The 18,340-nt window shown below is 43.7% G+C and overlaps 1 protein-coding gene across 2 annotated transcripts in view; it reads right to left on the bottom strand.

The window, feature by feature from the left end:
* LOC147634922 (protein TONNEAU 1a-like) overlaps window positions 1–13,982 on the bottom strand; it is a 47,318-nt gene extending 33,336 nt beyond the window's left edge. The window contains exon 1 of one of the 2 annotated variants that reach the window (XM_086804186.1): window positions 13,789–13,982. In XM_086804186.1, coding sequence (XP_086660312.1) covers window positions 13,789–13,875 — 87 coding nt within the window. In that variant the 5' untranslated portion in view covers window positions 13,876–13,982. The remainder of the gene's footprint in view (window positions 1–13,788) is intronic. The other variant, XM_086804185.1, reaches the window with a different exon arrangement.
* Between the last annotated feature and the right edge of the window lie 4,358 nt (window positions 13,983–18,340).

Genomic DNA, 18,340 nt, shown 5'->3' with positions numbered 1-18,340 from the left:
GCGATAAAAATGATGACTGACTGAATGACTGATGAACTGAACATGCTCTAAGGCTGGTTACATTGTAACGCTCTGATACCAATGTGACATGTGAGGGCTTATGTGTTGTAAAAATGGGGGAGAGACAAAGATAAACTGAAACTGAAATGAGAGCAAGACTAGAGGAAAACACAAAGCATAGACATACCTTGAGATGAGTGTAGACAAGACACAAGATTGATTTATTCATTGATGTGACACCTACAATTTATAGGTGAGAAGTACAAGATTGAGTAGACTCACTTATGGGATAAATGTAGAGGTGCCACATGGCACTAGATTCAAGACATAAAGACTGAAACTAGACTAGAGAAATAGTACACCTAGTGTGCACTTATTTCCAACACCCTCCTTAAGTGGACACTAGGAGGAAGACAAAAGACAAGACTATAACATGACAAAAGATAAGACCAAGACAGAGAGACTAGACAAGGATTGAGAGACAAGCTAGAAGACAAGATGGACAAGACTAGAAGACAGACATAAAGACTGATAGACTGAGAGACAAGACATGAGAGACAAAAGATCCTGAGACACCCCTCCTCAAGTGATATCCTCATATGGGTCCACAAGGGTAGGGACAAGAGTGGATCATAGACAGACAAAGAGAGAGACAATCAGCCAGTAGAGTGGTCCCACACAGAGAGAGACTTTCAGATAGACATGAGAGAGACTGACAAATAGAAGATAAATGGGGACATAGACAAAAAAATGCCAAGAGAATGTGGGTAGCTAATCCACAAAAGAGAGGCATATAGACTGACTGATAGAGTGTCAAAGACATGTGGCAGGATAGACATGTGACAGGATAGACACATAGACAGAGAGACTGATTGATTGTAGATAGATAGAGAGATGGACCTAGATAGATAATCCCTCCTCAAGGGCAATCCTCCTGCTAGAGTGGGTAATGCAGGGGTGCCTCTTGGATAGGGACAAAGATAAGTCCATGTAGACAAATAGACACGACATTACCCCATGATCTACATCATTGGTGATCAATGGTGGTAGATAGCATGAAAGCATAGACAAATATGAGAGAGATGGGAAGGTCTTACCATATTTGGCAGTGTCTAATCCCGTACATGAGAGACAGATAGATGAAGGGAAGGTCTTACCACTTGCTGAAATGCAAGGGCAGTGTCTAATCCCATGAAAACTGAAAATTAAATTTTTTATATTTTGAGTATTTTTCGAAAGTAGAAGACTGAAAATTACATCTAGATATCTTGATTTGATTACTCCAGCTTGAGCAGGTCTTCCCTCTTTCAAAACCATATCTTTGACAGTCTATCCAGAGGGATAAACCATGAATGCTGAAAGTAATCATGAAGCATGAAGAACTTGCTAGAGTCGTGAAAGTGAGTGGGCATTAGGGCCAGGCTGAGGATTGTTAAACGAAGAGCATCCATACCTCGAAATTTGCAGAGCCAGGAGCAGCCTTTATGCTTGGAACAGATCAGCAGGAGAACAAGAGTAGAACAAGACTTTGACGATGTAGCTTAAGGTACAGCTCAAAAGTGAATGCTGAGTGATAGTGATCTTCAGTTGATGCACCGGACCAGTCTACACGAGTGGCAAGGAACAAGAGCCACAAACTGGTAGAGGCTAGTGGTTGCAACCATAAACAAGGACTGAAGCATCAAGACAGGACCGGATTCTTCCAGCAAATGATCAAGGCTGTAACTGAACTGGATAGCTGAAACAAGACTGCTGAATATTTTCAACTGCAGGGCGGGGAAGATATTTGAACATGATGATGCCTTCGATGAAGGTCACCCAGAGTGATGTGCCCCAAACCGTAGAAAAGCTGAGGAGGTAGGTCAGGCGGAGAGGCACCATAGTGCTGCTGTTGGTAGAGGTGCTGCCCACATCCTCGAATCCAGAGGTGAGGGGATCCAGGGAGGAAACCACCACAACAAAGTGTGAGATCCGCTCCGGCCAAGCCAAAAGCCAAGCCAAGCGGATGCACGCTGAAGCTGGGCCAGAAGTTATTGACAAGAAAGAGGGCCGAAATATTGGACTCCCCAGGTAAGAGCTTGTAGGGCGGATCTCAGCCAAAACTGCCACAGTGCCCAAGGAGTGCTGCGCAGATAGAACAAGAGCTCATAGGCAGGTTTTGAGCGCACACAAAGCTGAGTCGACTGCACTAGGCCAGCACAGGAGAGTGGCAACGGTGGTGAGGTCGAGACTCGATATGCAGCATGAACAGGCTGGAGTCATGGACGTCACAGCAGAGGAAGGCTCTGATACCATGTTGTAAAAATGGGGGAGAGAGAAAGATAAACTGAAACTGAAATGAGAGCAAGACTAGAGGAAAACACAAAGCATAGACATACCTTGAGATGAGTGTAGACAAGACACAAGATTGATTTATTCATTGCTGTGACACCTACAATTTATAGGTGAGAAGTACAAGATTGAGTAGACTCACTTATGGGATAAATGTAGAGGTGCCACATGGCACTAGATTCAAGACACAAAGACTGAAACTAGACTAGAGAAATAGTACACCTAGTGTGCACTTATTTCCAACATTATGACCGTAGTAATCACAACCTTAGTCTGACTAAACTGCACTTAATGATGTTTAAGAGATAGACAAATAGGTGTCAATGCAATGCAGCTATATTATATGAATGAATGCGGTTACAATGAGATCCAAATGGATCTGTACTGCTGAATATGCTGCCTATATGCTGAATATGCGGGATGAACTACTGTCTACTCTTTCCCTTGTCTCCTGGGAAGGAAACGCTGAAGGGAGGCTTTGGAACAGATGCTGAATGCTGACCTGATGATGAAACGCTGATGCGTTTGCAGATCTGAGGGCTGATGATGATGCGTTAGCTGATGATGAAGCTGAGGATGATGCGTTTGCTGATTATGATGCTGAAGATGATGCGTTTGCTGATTCTGCTGCTCCCAATGCTTCCTGGAGGAGATGCGCTGGAGAACACACTGCTGAATGCTTGAATGATGAGCTTGCCTGACTGAATGGAGAGGCGCCTGAATATATATGGGTGAATGCTGCTGGTCGGCCAGCATAAGGGCTGTCGGCCAGATGCCATGTCCATAAATGCTGTCGGCTGCCCCATAAATGCCTGTAAAAATGCCTATAAATGCCAATAAAATATCTGATGGCTCCTGATGATGTCTATGATGCTATAGAATGATGCCATGTCATTGTACACCTGACTGGTGTGCACGTGACAATATTAGCAAGAAAAAGCTTCACCATATGATCAACTTTAATGGTTTTCTTGACGGGCAAGAAATGAGCTTGCTTGCTAAACCTGTCCACAATGGTCCAAATAGCATCATTCCCATGCTAGGATCTAGGCAAGTCCATAATAAAATCCATAGTAATACTTTCCCATGGCTGCGAGGGAATAGGTAATGGCTGAAGCAAACATGGAGGTTTATGCCTGTCAAATTTCACTTTTTGGCAAGTAATACATGCACATACATATGCCTCAATGTCTTTACGCATGCTTGGCCAAAAGAAATATCTCTCAATCATGCGTGTAGTAGGCATGATACCTCTATGACCAGCATAAGGTGGAGCGTGACATTCGTCCCCATAACCTTTGGACGCATATCCTTCAGGCTTCACCACACATAAGCAGTTATCCTTCATAAGATAACCCTCTTTGATCACATAAGAGGCATGTGAGTGACCAGCCATCAAATCAATCCATATATGGCAAAAATCAGCATCCAAATGATACAAATCTCGCATAGCAGATAAGTCTCCATGAGAGGCCACTGAAACTGCAGCCACATAAGGCCTCCTGATAATGCATCTGCCACCACATTTTTCTTTCCCGGAGTATGGACAATCTAAAAATGAAACATGGAAAGAAAGTTTGCCATTCTCATCTGCTTCTCCGAAAGCTTTGTTTGAGATAGAAAATATCTCAAGCTTTGATGATCTGTCTTGACTACAAATTCAGCCCCCAGAAGATAATGTTTCCATATCTTTAAGGCATGAATTACAGCCAAGAGCTCTTTCTCATAGATATCCATATGAAGCTCAACATCATGCAAACGACGGCACTCATATGCAACTGCATGTCCTTCTTGATTTAGGACACCTCCTATACAGTCGCCACAAGCATCACATTCCACTATGAATGACCTTTGTAAGTCGGGAACAATCAATACGGGTCCACATATGATAGCATGCTTGAGTTGCAAGAAGGCATCCTGTTCTTTTGGAGTCCATTTGAAAGTGGTTTTCTTCTTTGTGAGATCATGTAGAGGGGTGGCTATCATAGCAAAATGCCTTATGAAACACCTATAATAAGAACATAATCCCAGAAAACTACATACTTGATGTACATTTTGCAACTCTGGCCAATTCCAAATGGTTTCTATCTTTGCAGGATCCATTGTTACTCCATCCTTGGATACAATGTGACCCAAATAATGTATCTCTGAAAGAAAGAAAGAACTCACTTTTCTTGGCATTAATGAAAAGTTTATGCTTCCGCAACTCTTCGAGCACTGTGACCAAATGAGTTCTATGTTCCTGCTCATTCTTGGAGAAAACCAAGATGTCATCAAAGAATACACCTGTGAATTTGCGATGGGGTTGGAATATTCTATCCATCATACGATTAAATGTGGCGGAAGCATTGGTGAGACCAAAAGGCATCACCAAAAATTCATATAATCAAAAAACTGTCCTGAATGCAGTTTTGTGGACATCTTGTGGCACCACTTGTATTTGGTGATAACCACTCTTCAAATCAAGACGGCTGAAACAAGACGAGCCATCAAGCTTATCCAAAATGTCATCAATACGCGGGATTGGGAATCTATTCTTGATGGTGAGCTTATTTAAAGCTCTATAATCCACACACATGCGGAATGGCCCGTCTTTCTTTTGAACAAGAAGCACGGGAGAGCAATAAGTTGAGGAACTCGGCTGAACCAAACCTTTCTCTGAAAGCTCATTTACCTACTTCATGATCTCTTCTTGTTGTGCAGCACTCACACGGTATGCGGGTTTGTTAGGTGGAGAACTGCCTGGCACAAGATCTATGCGATGATCCTCGAGCCTTTAGAGAGGTAATTCACCTGGCAATGCATTTGTAAAACAATCGTTGAATGCATGAAGAAAATTCAGCCTATCGTGAGTCAAAGCATCCACATTTTGATGACTTGATACAATGCTATCACGAACAAAAACCAAGTACGCAGAAAGACTCTTTTTGATTGCTTTATTAATATGGATGTGAGATACAAGTGGGATGGAATCCCCTTCCTTGCCAGCATCAATGATATGCATGCGGCCTCTATGCATAAAAGAAATCATGTTTGTCTTGTACTCTTTGCAGGGCTCAAGCCTATGATGCCATGGCTTGCCAAGCAATACATCACATCCATTAAGTGGTGCAACTAAGAAATGCTCATGATCAAGGTAACCCTGGATATGTATGCGCAACTTCCCTATTAGTGGGGTAACCTGTACCTCTTTTCCAACAAAGGCAGCTTCTGCTTCAATTTGAGGTCCCATGTTCTCAACCTCAATACCCAAGGCAGCTGCCATCTGAATAGAGATGAAGTTATCGGTTGCACAATCATCAAACATAAATAAGGCGGGCTGATCCTTGATTTGACTCCATGCTTTGCATACCATCCGTTCTTTTGCATCATGTTTTGTGTTTCCCTGCACATCGGGAACTGCATGCACATTAGCCCTGGTTTGCTTCCTCAAGCCAAAATTTAGATGGCAAATCCTTGCTTTTAAGCATACATCTGGCCATTTCCATAAGTGTACGATTACCGCGCTCAGCCACACCATCTGTTGTGGTGTATAAGGAGTAGTACATTGATGAGAAATACCACGTGACTACATAAAAGCTCTAAACCCATGTGACAAATATTCCCCCCCTCGATATGTACACAATGTCATGAGCTTATAGCTACAAGCATTTTCAGCCATATGGTGAAACTGTTGGAAAGATGAAAATCCATCTGATTTAGCATTCAAACCATACACCCAACAAAAAAGAGTGTAATCATCAATGAAGGTGATAAAGTACAAATGTCCTGCAAAAGATGGTGCCCTCATAGGACCACATAGATCACTATGTACAAGCTGCAATGACCAAGTAGCTCGCACAATGCCATCCTTTGGAAAGGATGGACGATGCATCTTTCCTAATATACATCCCTCGCATACACACTTGTGTGGAAGCTGCATAGGTGGCAACTCATGAACCATAGACTAACGTTGTAAATGGATAAGAGAAGGGAAATTAAGGTGACCAAACCGAGCATGCGATAGCTCAGTGTCACGCATAACCTGAGATGTGGAAGCAACCATAGCATCATCATGAGAATCACTACTCATGTCATACATGTCAAGCTTGTAAAGGCCATTGCTCAATGTATCAGAGAGCATAAGCGGATCAGAATCTATTATGTCATAAGTGTAGCAAGGTCTTGATTTTGAGGCCAACTTTTGGAAGTGCTAAGACAAAAATAAGATTCTTGCGAATTCCAGGTACATACAAAGTATCTGCAACAGTAAATGTGTCCCCACTACATGACGTCAACTCCACATTACCAATGCCTTTGATGACATATGATACATTATTAGCACACAGAACTGTACCACCTGATGGTGCATCTCTCAAGGTAGCAAACAACTTCTTACAAGAGGTAACGTGTTTTGTTGCACCACTATCAAAATACCAATAAGCTTCAGATAAAGACAAGCATGAAGCAGGCATAGAAATAGCACAGCATGTGACTGTCAGTGCATAGCTATCATGTGCGAAGTTTTGACTCTTCATTAGCGTCACCTGTAGTTGCAGCAAGACCTTGCTGCTTCTCAATCTCTTTACGCTTCCTGCATTCCTCAATTACAAGACTAGGTTTTCAAAACCAACCCCAGATTTTCCTTTGCCATAATAGGAGGCAACAGAAGCCTGATCTGCAGCAATCATGCTATTCCGGTTACAATGGAAGTGCACTGGTGGCAACGGGCGAAGCGGCAGCTTAGCCGGCGGAAGTGGCGCTGCTATGGCGGCACTGGCAAAAATTCCCGAATCAAAAAATTGACTTGGGAATTTGCTAATTCCATGTTGGGCGAAGGCTCTAGATAAGGCGGTGGTGCAGCCAGCGGTAGCGTTTTTCATGGGGACCACAGGCAACTAAATGGCACGCAAGCAGGCGAGTGGGCGGCTGCTGCAAATGTGAATGGCGACCAACAGGCAAGTGGAAAGCTCTGAATGGCGGGTAGCTAGCGACCACATCTGAAAGACGGCTAGCTCTCATGCAACAGGCAGCAGTAATCGAGCTCTGATACCAATCTTGGCTATGGTGGGGAGGAGCTCTGTAAGAGAACACACACAAACGCACACACACAGTCGAGCTCTAAGAGAAAAACACAATGGCTAAAAGTACAAAGTACTCTAAGGCTCAAGGCCCAACACACAAGGGTGTGTTCCCACGGGGAAAAAACCTATGTCTAGCCAAAGTAAAAAGTGCCCGTTGGATAGAGGTGTTCACACCAAGACTTTCCTGGGGACCAAATGGCTAACACCTTTGGCTTCAAGAACTCGACCAACGCACTCTAGACCACAAAGCTCAAGCAAGCAAGACCTGTGGGTAAGCTCAACTAATGATGTGACGCTTGCTTGATTCATTCCATGAAAGTACATGTACCTTTATAGGTTACAAAGGTTCTTCTGTGACATCATTGCTTATATCGGACACACGTATTCTTTAATACCCCTTTTAAGAGGTGGTTCACACACATACTTCCTTACCCATAGGAGTGGGTTCACACACACAGGAAAGACCTTGATTCACAACAATCCTGTCATGTGCCGCCCATGCCATGGCTAATCCTCTACACGAGCAGTCTTAATCCCTGGTTAAGTATCAGTTAGGAAAGCACTAGCATCAGTAGCATAAGTATCATTAGCATTATCATCTACAGCATCATTCTCATCATCAGCAACCCCATCATCATCAGAATCACCATCATCGGCATCAGGTTAACCAACTCCAGCACAAGCATCAACATGAAGGGCTTGGAACCCTGTTGGTAGCCAGCAAGGGTTCCAACAATAGGCCGCCAGGCAATAGCTGGCATAGCAACAGGTTTGGGCAATATCAAATTTTAAGCGCATCAGTCAAGGCATTTAATTCCTAATTCAAGTCCAAGCAGCAAGCCGATAGCACCTTTTGCTAACCGACTGTTGCAACCTTCACACATATATATATATATATATAAAAAGGGGCATAATTCAATCATTCATCAAGTTCATTCATTCGGTCATAAGTCTAGTCATCAGTAGAAGATATGTAGAAGGGGCCAAGGGTCACCCCTATGGAGCTGACCAAGGCCTAAGCATGTACAAGCATTTAAGCCACCTTTTTGTAGAATATAAAATACAACAAAAACCCTGACGCCAATCTCTCTTCTTCTCTCTCCTCTGCCTTCATCATGTTTAATCAACATCGTGTTCTTAATCAAGCTTAGGACTGTGGATCAGTACAAGGAGGCTTCTACGCATGCAACATTGGTATCAGAGCATTCACGCTCAGCCCACTAAGCATAGTTCCAAGGAAGGTGTTCAGTTCTAGCAGAAGAATGTTGCAAGGTAGCAAATGGAGTGGTATGCAAACAAGCGAAGCTAGAGGAAGCATTCCCTAAGGGTTTGTATGCAGAACCAGTACATCGTTAAGCTCTTAGATCAGTTCCAAAGGCCTAGCAACAGGCATGATCAATTCCGACAGGTGACCCACCGTTGTGTTAAGGGTAAGGGATAGCAAGCATGGGGACAACAGAGGAACAAATTGTCAATTCTTCAGCAAGACTTGGAAGTGGAGATCAAGAGTGAGGATGTTCAAACAAAAATATCAGACAAAGTCAAAGTCAATTAAAGTAGTAGGTGTAAGTCAAAGCTAGTAGTCAATGGAGGAAGGATGACAAAGTGTCCACCCCATCACCAAGTTTAGCTGAAGGGAATGTCACGTGCAAGCCCGTGCCATGGCTAAACGTCTACATGAACAGTCTTTTTTTTCGGAAAAAAGATCCTTCTATTAGTTAATAAAAAACAGCCATGAAGGGCTAGATACAACCATGAAGGGCTAGATACAAACTTACCTCCATGTATGGGGCAAGGAACAAATAATCAAGACATGGAGAAAGATGCACTTCTCCTCCGACTGGCCGCTCTATGAGGAGAAGGCTATCTCATACAGCGAGAGGAGGAGGGGGGGGGAGAGGGGGAGAGGGGGGGAGGATAACCACACCGGTGATCTGTAATGCCAAGTGGAATCACCACCTCTATCGGTGAGAAAAGGGCCAAGCCACCATAGACTCAAGAAAGCTTCCCGTCGCTTCCACATGCAATCAGAACCACCCTGCAACTTCCCCAACTGACCGCCACCGCAGAGGGTATGGATGATGTCGAGCCAAATGCTCCTGATAGACTCTGCAAGTGGAGTGTGGGTACCCTCGATGGCTTCGCTGCATCTAGCTCTCCATATTGCTAGAATTTATGCATCTCAATGTATTTGGGTTGTACCATTTATTGGACATTTATTGTATTTTCTCCTCTATTTATGGGTCGTGAGCTGGTCGGCCTGTCCTAGAGCAATCGGCCAAGTGCACATACTCACTATATAAGGAGGCCTCCCATTTTCACTCTCTCATCCAATCCCTTGCACAAGTTCAACATTCTCTTGCTGGCGCCATTGAAAAGCTTCAAGCTAATATATGTCATGTGCAAGATTTGCTATGGACATTCTTGGAGGCTAGTCCTGAAGGGCTACAGATAAAGGACTTAAGAATCAGTTAGAACCAGATTTTAAAGCAAAGGAGTGCAAGACATGGATAGTGTTGGACTAGGAGAGGACAAGATGACCTGTCGGCTGCATGGTGTGCTGTTGGCTGCAAGAAAAGGCAGGTCGTGAACAGTTTTGGCAATATGTGTCTAGTCGGCTGGCCGACCAGGAGTCGGCCAGCTCTCTAGTTTGTCCAAAGGCCTATATAAGGCACTCATGACTCATTGTGTTTTTCATTCACTCCCCCTTTGGGTGTGGGTCTAGACTAGGACTAGAATAGGTGTTCTACCTTTTCATGGAAGGCAGCCCATGGCTGCAAGATTTAGATGTACCTTTTTGTACCATATGAATATACTGAATTTCCAACTCTCTCTCTCTCTCTCTACTCTCCCTTCTACCATATGAATATACTGAATTTCCAGCTCTCACTCTCTCTCTACTCTCCTTTCTAGCTCTCTCTCTCTCTCTCTCTACTCTCCCTTCTGTCTCCGTTTTTGCATCAGCATGTTCTAAGTGGTGTTTAGGGCTGAAAGAAGACTCTTAGAGCTTCCGCTCTCTCTACTCTCTCTCGTCTTGTTTATGCTTCCGCCTGTGCATTCTCCAACATGGTATCATTCGCTTAGGTTCATGCTGCTCCATCTACTGCAAATCTGCCCGCCATCTCTTATGTGCCTTGCGTTTTCTGCCCTAGCTCCTCCTGGCTGCAGATCAGTCCCAAACAGTGGCTGCGTTTTCCTAATCTGCTCTGTTTTCCGGTCTAATCAGCCCTCTTCTTGCTGCTGGCCAGTTTCTTGGCTGCGTTTTCTCCTACAAAGGTAAGCCAGCCAGGTTCTTGGCTGCATTTTCTTCTACAAAGACAAGCGTTGGAGTTTTGACTGTGTTTTCTACTCCGGCATATCAGTTGTTGGTGAGTTTCTTGCATGTGGTGTTGCTAGACAAGTGGTTGTACATCTCCTTCTTCCTCCACGAATCTCTACCCTTCCGGTAGGAGGTTCCTGGTGGTTTCTTGGACTGTTTTACTGCTGTCCAACCTCTGTCTCTCTTCGGTTTAAGAGGGGGCTGATTGGTTCTAGAGCCTCACTTCGTTGGAAAGCACTTGAGAGAAGTCTTTGAGAGCTGAGACAAGTTGAAAGGACCCAACTATGCCCATTGAAAGCTTCAAATGCGGATCTGGTTTATCCACAGGGGTTTGTGGGATATTGTTCAAGGCACTGAGAGGAAGCCCAAGCGTCCTCAAATGTCTAGGAGGTGGACTTGAGATCAGGAGGATGAATTTGTTGCGGAATTACAAGACTAGGAGAATCGGGACTCGAAGGCGCATTCTGTGCTTGTGCGGACCATCACGGAGGAAGTCTCACTGGACGTGCAAACTCTCATCAGTGCTCATCAGGTATGGTCTAAATTGGACGATCTCTTTGCTCAAGATTCGTTGATGAGGGCAGTTACCTTGCAAGGCCAGCTCCACAGTTTGTTATTCAATGAAGGCAGTTCCATGCAGTCGTTTCTCATGAAGACCAAGGTTATCCATGACCAGTTACCTTGCAAGGCCAGCTCCACAGTTTGTTATTCCTTGAAGGCAGTTCCATGCAGTCGTTTCTCATGAAGACCAAGGTTATCCATGACCAGTTACTGGCTATGGGTGCTGCTTTGTCCTCTGCTCAGCTGGCTGCACTTATCCTCACCAAGCTTCCCCCGAACTATGATGTGATTTCTCGATCTTTGCAGTGCTAGGTCACATCCACTCACTTGGATTTCGATGATCTTAGCTCCCTACTTTTGGAGAAAGAGTCCGTTCTCGTTTCACAGGGTAAGTTGAAGGTGTCACTCAACAGTTCTAACAATGCACTTTCCTCCATTCAGAAGAAAGGTCAGAGTCGTTGCTTCTCTTGCGGAAAAAGAGAACATCTGTGCAAGGATTGTTTGTCCAAGAAGAAAGATAAGACCAAGGGCAAGGCTTCATCTCAGAGAAAGGACAAAGACACGACACGTGACAGTGATACAAATTCTAGTACCACTTCTAGGGCTCCCAAGGCGCTTCCAGCTCAGGAGGACCCAGATGGTGTACTTCTCTAGTACACATGCAGTTCCCCCCCATATGCTTCCAACCAGTATTTGGGTTGTACCATTTATTGGACATTTATTGTATTTTCTCCTCTATTTATGGGTCGTGAGCTGGTCAGCCTGTCCTAGAGTAGTCGACCAAGTGCACATACTCACTATATAAGGAGGCCTCCCATTTTCACTATATAAGGAGGCCTCCCATTTTCACTATCTCATCCAATCCCTTGCACAAGTTCAACATTCTCTTGCTAGCCAATTGCCATTGTAAAGCTTCAAGCTAATATAAAAGGTGATCTTGTCCAGAAGCTCTCTCTACTCTCTCTCGTCTTGTTTATGTTTCCGCCTGTGCATTCTCCAACACATATGTGCCAAGCTACAATGCTACTGCAAATCTTCCATCTCTGACATAAGCCCGGTCTTCAGTGGTTAGTAGATGCGGAGGTGAGGACCTAAAGGGCTAGCCCCCCACCATCCTCCTCATAAGCCCTAACATCCTCAGCCTCTATGGCCCAAGCGACAGTGCCCCATGTAATGATACGGGTCAAGGTCCTGTCCATCGTGAAGATGCGGAGAATCTGCCGCCGCCAAACCTGCTGAGCCTTCGGGCAATCCCAAAGACAGTGTCGCTGAGACTCCTAAGGGGCAGTGCATGGTACTACCGATATGCGGAGGTGAGAGACCTAAAGGGCTAGCCCCCCACCATCCTTCTCATAAGCCCTAACAACCTCAGCCTCTCTAGCCCAAGCGACAATGCCCCATGTAATGATACGGCTCGAGGTCCTGTCCATCGTGAAGATGCGGAGAATCCGCTACCAAATCTGCGGAGCCTTCGGGCAATCCCAAAGACAGTGTCGCTGAGACTCCTAAGGGTGGTAGTCTCACATTCGCTACGGGGCGCACATGGTGTTGGTTCAAATGCTGCCAAACTTGCAAGCTAGTATCACATTCACTACGGGGCACACATGGTGTTGGTTGTCTATCTGCGAGGTGGTCTTGACATCTATAGAACTCCCGCTATGGTGGTGCATGCATATCTCTCTCCCAAGATCCGGGTGGTTCAAAGTAGCAAGCCTACAATCGCAAAGTAAGTCCACCTACTACTTTCCTTCTGGTCTAAGTGTATATGTTCTAGATGCAGGATGACCGTGGGACGACATTGCAAGGATATTACGCTTTGCACATACAGGAGTGACGCAGTAGCTTCTCCAAACCTTGCAGACCTGTGTCTGAAAGGCTCAAAGAGTTCCACGTTAGCTGTGCAGGCAAGCAAACATACACACACACATGCATGGGCGCACACAAAGTTTATCTGAATGTTGAAGAATGAGAATTAAGGCCAAAGATATGCACGCGCACACACACACACACACACATCCGGATGTTGAAGAATGAGAATTAAGGCCAAAGAAATGCGGGTTTGCAGGTGTAGCCGAGAAGCAGCTTCTCTGAAGCTTACAGACCAGGGCTCAAAAGGTTCCAGGTTGCACACGCACACGCCGGTACAGACACATTAAATCAAAATGGACAGTGGGGCCAAAGGAATGAACGCCAACAGGCAAAGATGCACCTCAAATAGCCGCGAGGCAGCTTATGTAAACCTAGAGGACCTGCGTCCAACGGGCCCAAAAGGGTCAAGGTGTATTGAATGCATTCTGGAGCTCTCAAAAAATATCTAAAACTTCCAGCGAGGTAGTGCAGGCTGAGGGATCTGTGGGCCAATCACATTCTCTGCTAAGATTCTCAACACTACACATGGGCTGGAGACAAATCAAAGGCATTAGAAAGGAATGCAGATCCAACGGGGCTTTGAACTCGTTGGTTTTCGGACAAATTTATTTAAAAGAAATTCGAAAATTCGTATATTATACGTACACGGATTCTGGCAAGGACACCCCTTTTCTCGAGGGTGCGGGTGACCAGCGTCTTTAGGTCCATCATCTCCCGCGCATACTCATCCATGGCTATGGCTCCTGCGTGCGTGGTTGGTAACGCAGAAACAGCTTCACTCAGCCTTCTCTTCTGTTATAGAAGAGAGGATTGCAACCTTTATTTCCCCCTTTATTAGTTCGTTATTAGTCGAATTTTGAAATATGCTACGGTCTACCTTCTTTAATTACCTTAGGTTGTGCTGCACCCTAGAAATTCGACGAGCCTGTTTAAGTATTTACACAAAGTAACTAATTAATAATAGAAAACGTTTGGGTGCCTTATTTAGTGATTTTACACATTTCTCTTTTTTTTTTGGAGAGAACTTGAATTGAACACACACAACAAACCCACACCCTACAACCAGGTGCCTCACGGTTTTGTCCGAGGAGATTCGATCCCACTACCTCAAGGAGGCACTCAAACACATCCACCATCTGGACTACCGGTTTTTATTTTACACATTTCTCAGTGAGCTGCCACCTCAAGCCCATCCTCCCTTTGCTTAGATATGGGAAAGTTGGAGAAACAATCTCCCAAAGGTTGCGCAACTGAAGCTATGATTGAGGCATGTATTCAATTGGAAGACTAGATTTCGTGGGGGAAGTCCTCTTTTGGGTTGGAAGATGATAGGTGGAGTTTAATATGTAATTTACATAACATGGAGATGTAGAGTTTGAGGACCGTCTTGGAGCTGGGACTGGATGTAAAGTTGTAAAGCTGTTTTTGAAATTATATATATATTATTGTTCCCAAAAAAAAAAGAGATGGGAAAGTTGGGCGGTAACAAATTGGGTAGGCACTTTTCAACCAAATGTTTATTGGCCTACCACATAAAGGCCTTAGTGTTCACTTAAGGTTTTTGTCTAGGGAAGTTTTCAAGGCACAACAAGTGGCTAGGGAAGTTTTCGGCACAATAAGTAGAAAAATTTATTGTTATCCTATTCTATCTCTCTAGGCTAGACCGCCTCTCTCTCTCTCTCTCTCTCTCTCTCTCTCTCTCTCTCGCCTTTGTGAACATCCATAGGATGTACTCCTTGTTTCAAGATTTGGCAGGGGAGTTGTGTAAAGAATATTTAAATTGGAGAGTCACATAAGCAATTATGGCTTTTTTAAGCCAATCACATTAAGCCAATCACATTAAAACAATCACATTAAGCCAATCACATTAAACCAATCACATTAAAGCAATCCCAAAGATTGGACATGACCAATGTGTAGCCACATGTTATAGTGGTTAGCACTTTTATAGTCACCTTACATTTAAAAAAAGTATCATCATGCCCACAAACTAGGCAGGCTCTACTATGTGTGAAGGCCCTTAAAGCACCATCCCACACCCCAATTAATTGGGGGCAAAAATCTCTCAAAAAACTTGTCCAAGACAAAATCTAACTATGCCAAAAACAATCCAACTTATGTGCACTTCACAAACTTGCCCAAAAACTTCATGTTGATAGAAGAAAGATCACATGAGAATGAAGCTAAGAAATAAGCATTTATTATATTTTTAAGTGGATTGGGATGTGATAAGATGTTGTTACTTACATGCCCTCTTTAGGTATTGTTAAAGTGATGAAGCATCGAAAGCTACAACATTTCTCTAAGCTTCTAACCGAATGTCCTCTGTCAATTCATAGCAATGAAGAAGACGAAAAATGTGCAACGTCCCCTTGAGCAATCACAGATAGCCAACTAGAACGAGGCAAATTTTCAACTTCTTGCCACTCTTAAAAAATTCCCATATCCAACCTCCCCGAGTACGAGCATTTTTTGCTTCTTTGCTTCCTATGAGGTGGGCTCGTTCTTAATTGCATCTTCTTTCGACATACCATTTTATGTCATGTGAGTTCCACAAGCTCCTAGCTAACCCAACCTAATGCAATTTTTGTACTACATTTGAGCTTAGTGGTCTACCATTATGTGCATCCTACTTTGACGACTCGCATATTTTCTCTTTCATAAAATTTAAGATTAAAACTATGAAAATGGCTGCTTTGAGCACAATGATTATTTCACCAAAATAGAAGAAGTGAATTTTTTTTGACAAATGCAAATAGCCTTCACTAAGTGGAAATCAAAGCTCTACATTAGAGCTAGTTCTTGCTGTGCATACTTTCAATTTGACGATTTGATTCTCTCTCTCTCTCTCTCTCTCTCTCTCTCTCTCTCTCTCTCTCTCTCTCTCTCTCTCTCTCTCTCTCTCTCTCTCTCTCTCTCTCTCTCTCTCTCCATGAGATGTACCACCACATCCTAGTGGCTCTTGAACATTTGCTTTTTCTTATCTTGAGCTTGTGCGAGCTTATCTTGTTGTGTCCTAATGGCTTAAGCACTTATTTAATATTTCTCTCTACTTTTTTTGCTTAGTTTCCTATAAGGTGAGGCTTGCAACTTGTGTTTATAATTTTGAAAGTCTATTTTCATAAACCTCTACTTTATCTTCGATGTCGGTTAGCTTTGCCAACATCGTGTCAAGTCTGCCATGTTCAATCTTGAGGTCTTTTTGGTACTACACTTGGGTTGCTGTGAGTTTTCTTTTTTTGCTTTGCAGTTGCCCTTGCATTTCTCGAATATGTGCCCTTTGAGGATTAGTGCCATGTGTGGTATGAGATGTGCATATAGTGGTGGTTTGGCTACAAGATGGTATTGAGATGAATGCCTCATGTGTGGTATGAGATGTGCATATAGTGGTGGTTTTGAGATGAATGCCTCATACTATAGTGTCATGCTATATGTGTTATGTTGTGGTATGGATGTGCATATAGTGGTGGTTTTGAGATGAATGCCTCATACTATAGTGTCATGCTATAGTGTTATGTTGTGGTGTTACAGCTATCCACCAACTCGTCCAATATCAAGGGTGTTTTGAAAGCCAATTTCCTTGTTATGTTTATATGTTTGTTTTTAGTGCTCTGGATAGAGAATGGTTATGTTATGGCTCACCCTAACGCCCTTTAGAAGAGATTACCAGGTAAACCACAACTATCGTGTGAAGATCTTTCCAATGGTCGAGCTTGTAACCCTTGAGGTCTCCAAGCTCTACAACTCCTTGAGAAGCAACTCAATGCAGCACTCAGAGGCCAAGGATAAATAAAAGTACTCCACAACACCGTCCACAAAAGCCTATGCGAGTTCTTTAAAGAACTCCACCAAGTCAACAAGTGTGGGTACCAATAAAATTACTACAAGCACAAGGACACTACCAAAGTAATACCAAAGCTTGGATTCCAAAGCGTATCAAAAAGTCCCCTATGCATGTTTAAAGAAACAAACATCAGCACCAAAGGCATTAGCCACCAATTTATAATGTTCATCTCAAAGATGGGTGCATGTTCTTCCACAACAAGGATACTATGATGGTAGCCAAAACCAAACAAAGTGAAGACAGCCTCGTTATTATCAACTTTAACCCCAACAGCTTCAACAAGAATGGAGGCCCAAGCAACACCAAGTAAGTCACTCAACCATTCTCGTGCATTCAGCACCTACATAAGAGCTTGTATGTTCAAGCAACCCCAATGGTAAGCAACCAGCAGTCTTACCTACCGCCTTCTCAACAACATTTAACATTTGAGCCAAAAATTCAAGAATCAATTCCCATGTCTGCAACAACGGAGACTTATGAGTGCATCAAAGACAAACTCACAATACTCTTTTCACCCCTCTGGATGTGAAGCGCAAGTGCAAAAGCTACGTGGCAGACATAAGAACTTATTGTCTCAAAAAGGAGAGTAGCCACAAGAACCTATTGCTCGCAAGGTGGTAGTAATTTAAAAAACACACAAACACAAGGGAGTCACACATATGGCCTACCTAGAAGTGGCAGAATATCACAAGCAACTCCCAAGGATCTTCAATAGCCATTATATTTTGTTAAGCTTATAGCTTACTATTCTTTTGGCTATGTTAATGTAGCAACTACTCCATGAGTACATATCCATACTCATACGCTGGAGGACATTTGTACCAAAGCCTCACCATCGATAACTTCCAGGTACATCTCTTCATGGGGGGGCCATGGTGGGCTAAAGCATGGCCAATGGAGAGGCTTTGACTATCGAGGCACCCAAATTTGATTGGCACCTTCATAGTAGCCTTGAGAAACAAGTAGCTGCTTCTCCACCCACATGTTGATACCATTAAGTACCTTGATTTTTGTTGTCTTGGTGGATTTTTCTTTTTGGTTATAGTGGAATGTTGTGAGCCCTCCTTCAAATTAGTTGGCACTGAGGTTGTAGGTTTGAGACTCATGGGTATTTTTGACGATGATGAGGCTAGAGTCTCATGTGGAGTGGTTGTCGCGATGATGAGGCTTTCGAGCATGCGGTTGTCTTCTTTGGTGAGATTTGTCGATGAAGAGGCATACGCTCCGGGGATTTTCCTTTGAGTTCCTTGTTAGAGATAGATGGTTGCGCATGGGGAACTTCTTCAGGAATAGCTGCTGATTGCGAGGTTTTGGCATCGAACTTCATTGGTGAGGATGGGGTTGAAGGAATAG

The sequence above is a fragment of the Cibotium barometz genome, chromosome 10 (genome assembly GCF_041138505.1).
Source record: "Cibotium barometz isolate CiBa-2024 chromosome 10, ASM4113850v1, whole genome shotgun sequence".
Taxonomy (NCBI): domain Eukaryota; kingdom Viridiplantae; phylum Streptophyta; class Polypodiopsida; order Cyatheales; family Cibotiaceae; genus Cibotium; species Cibotium barometz.
Note: the sequence above shows the minus strand (reverse complement) of the source record. Positions and strands in the feature narration are given on the sequence as shown.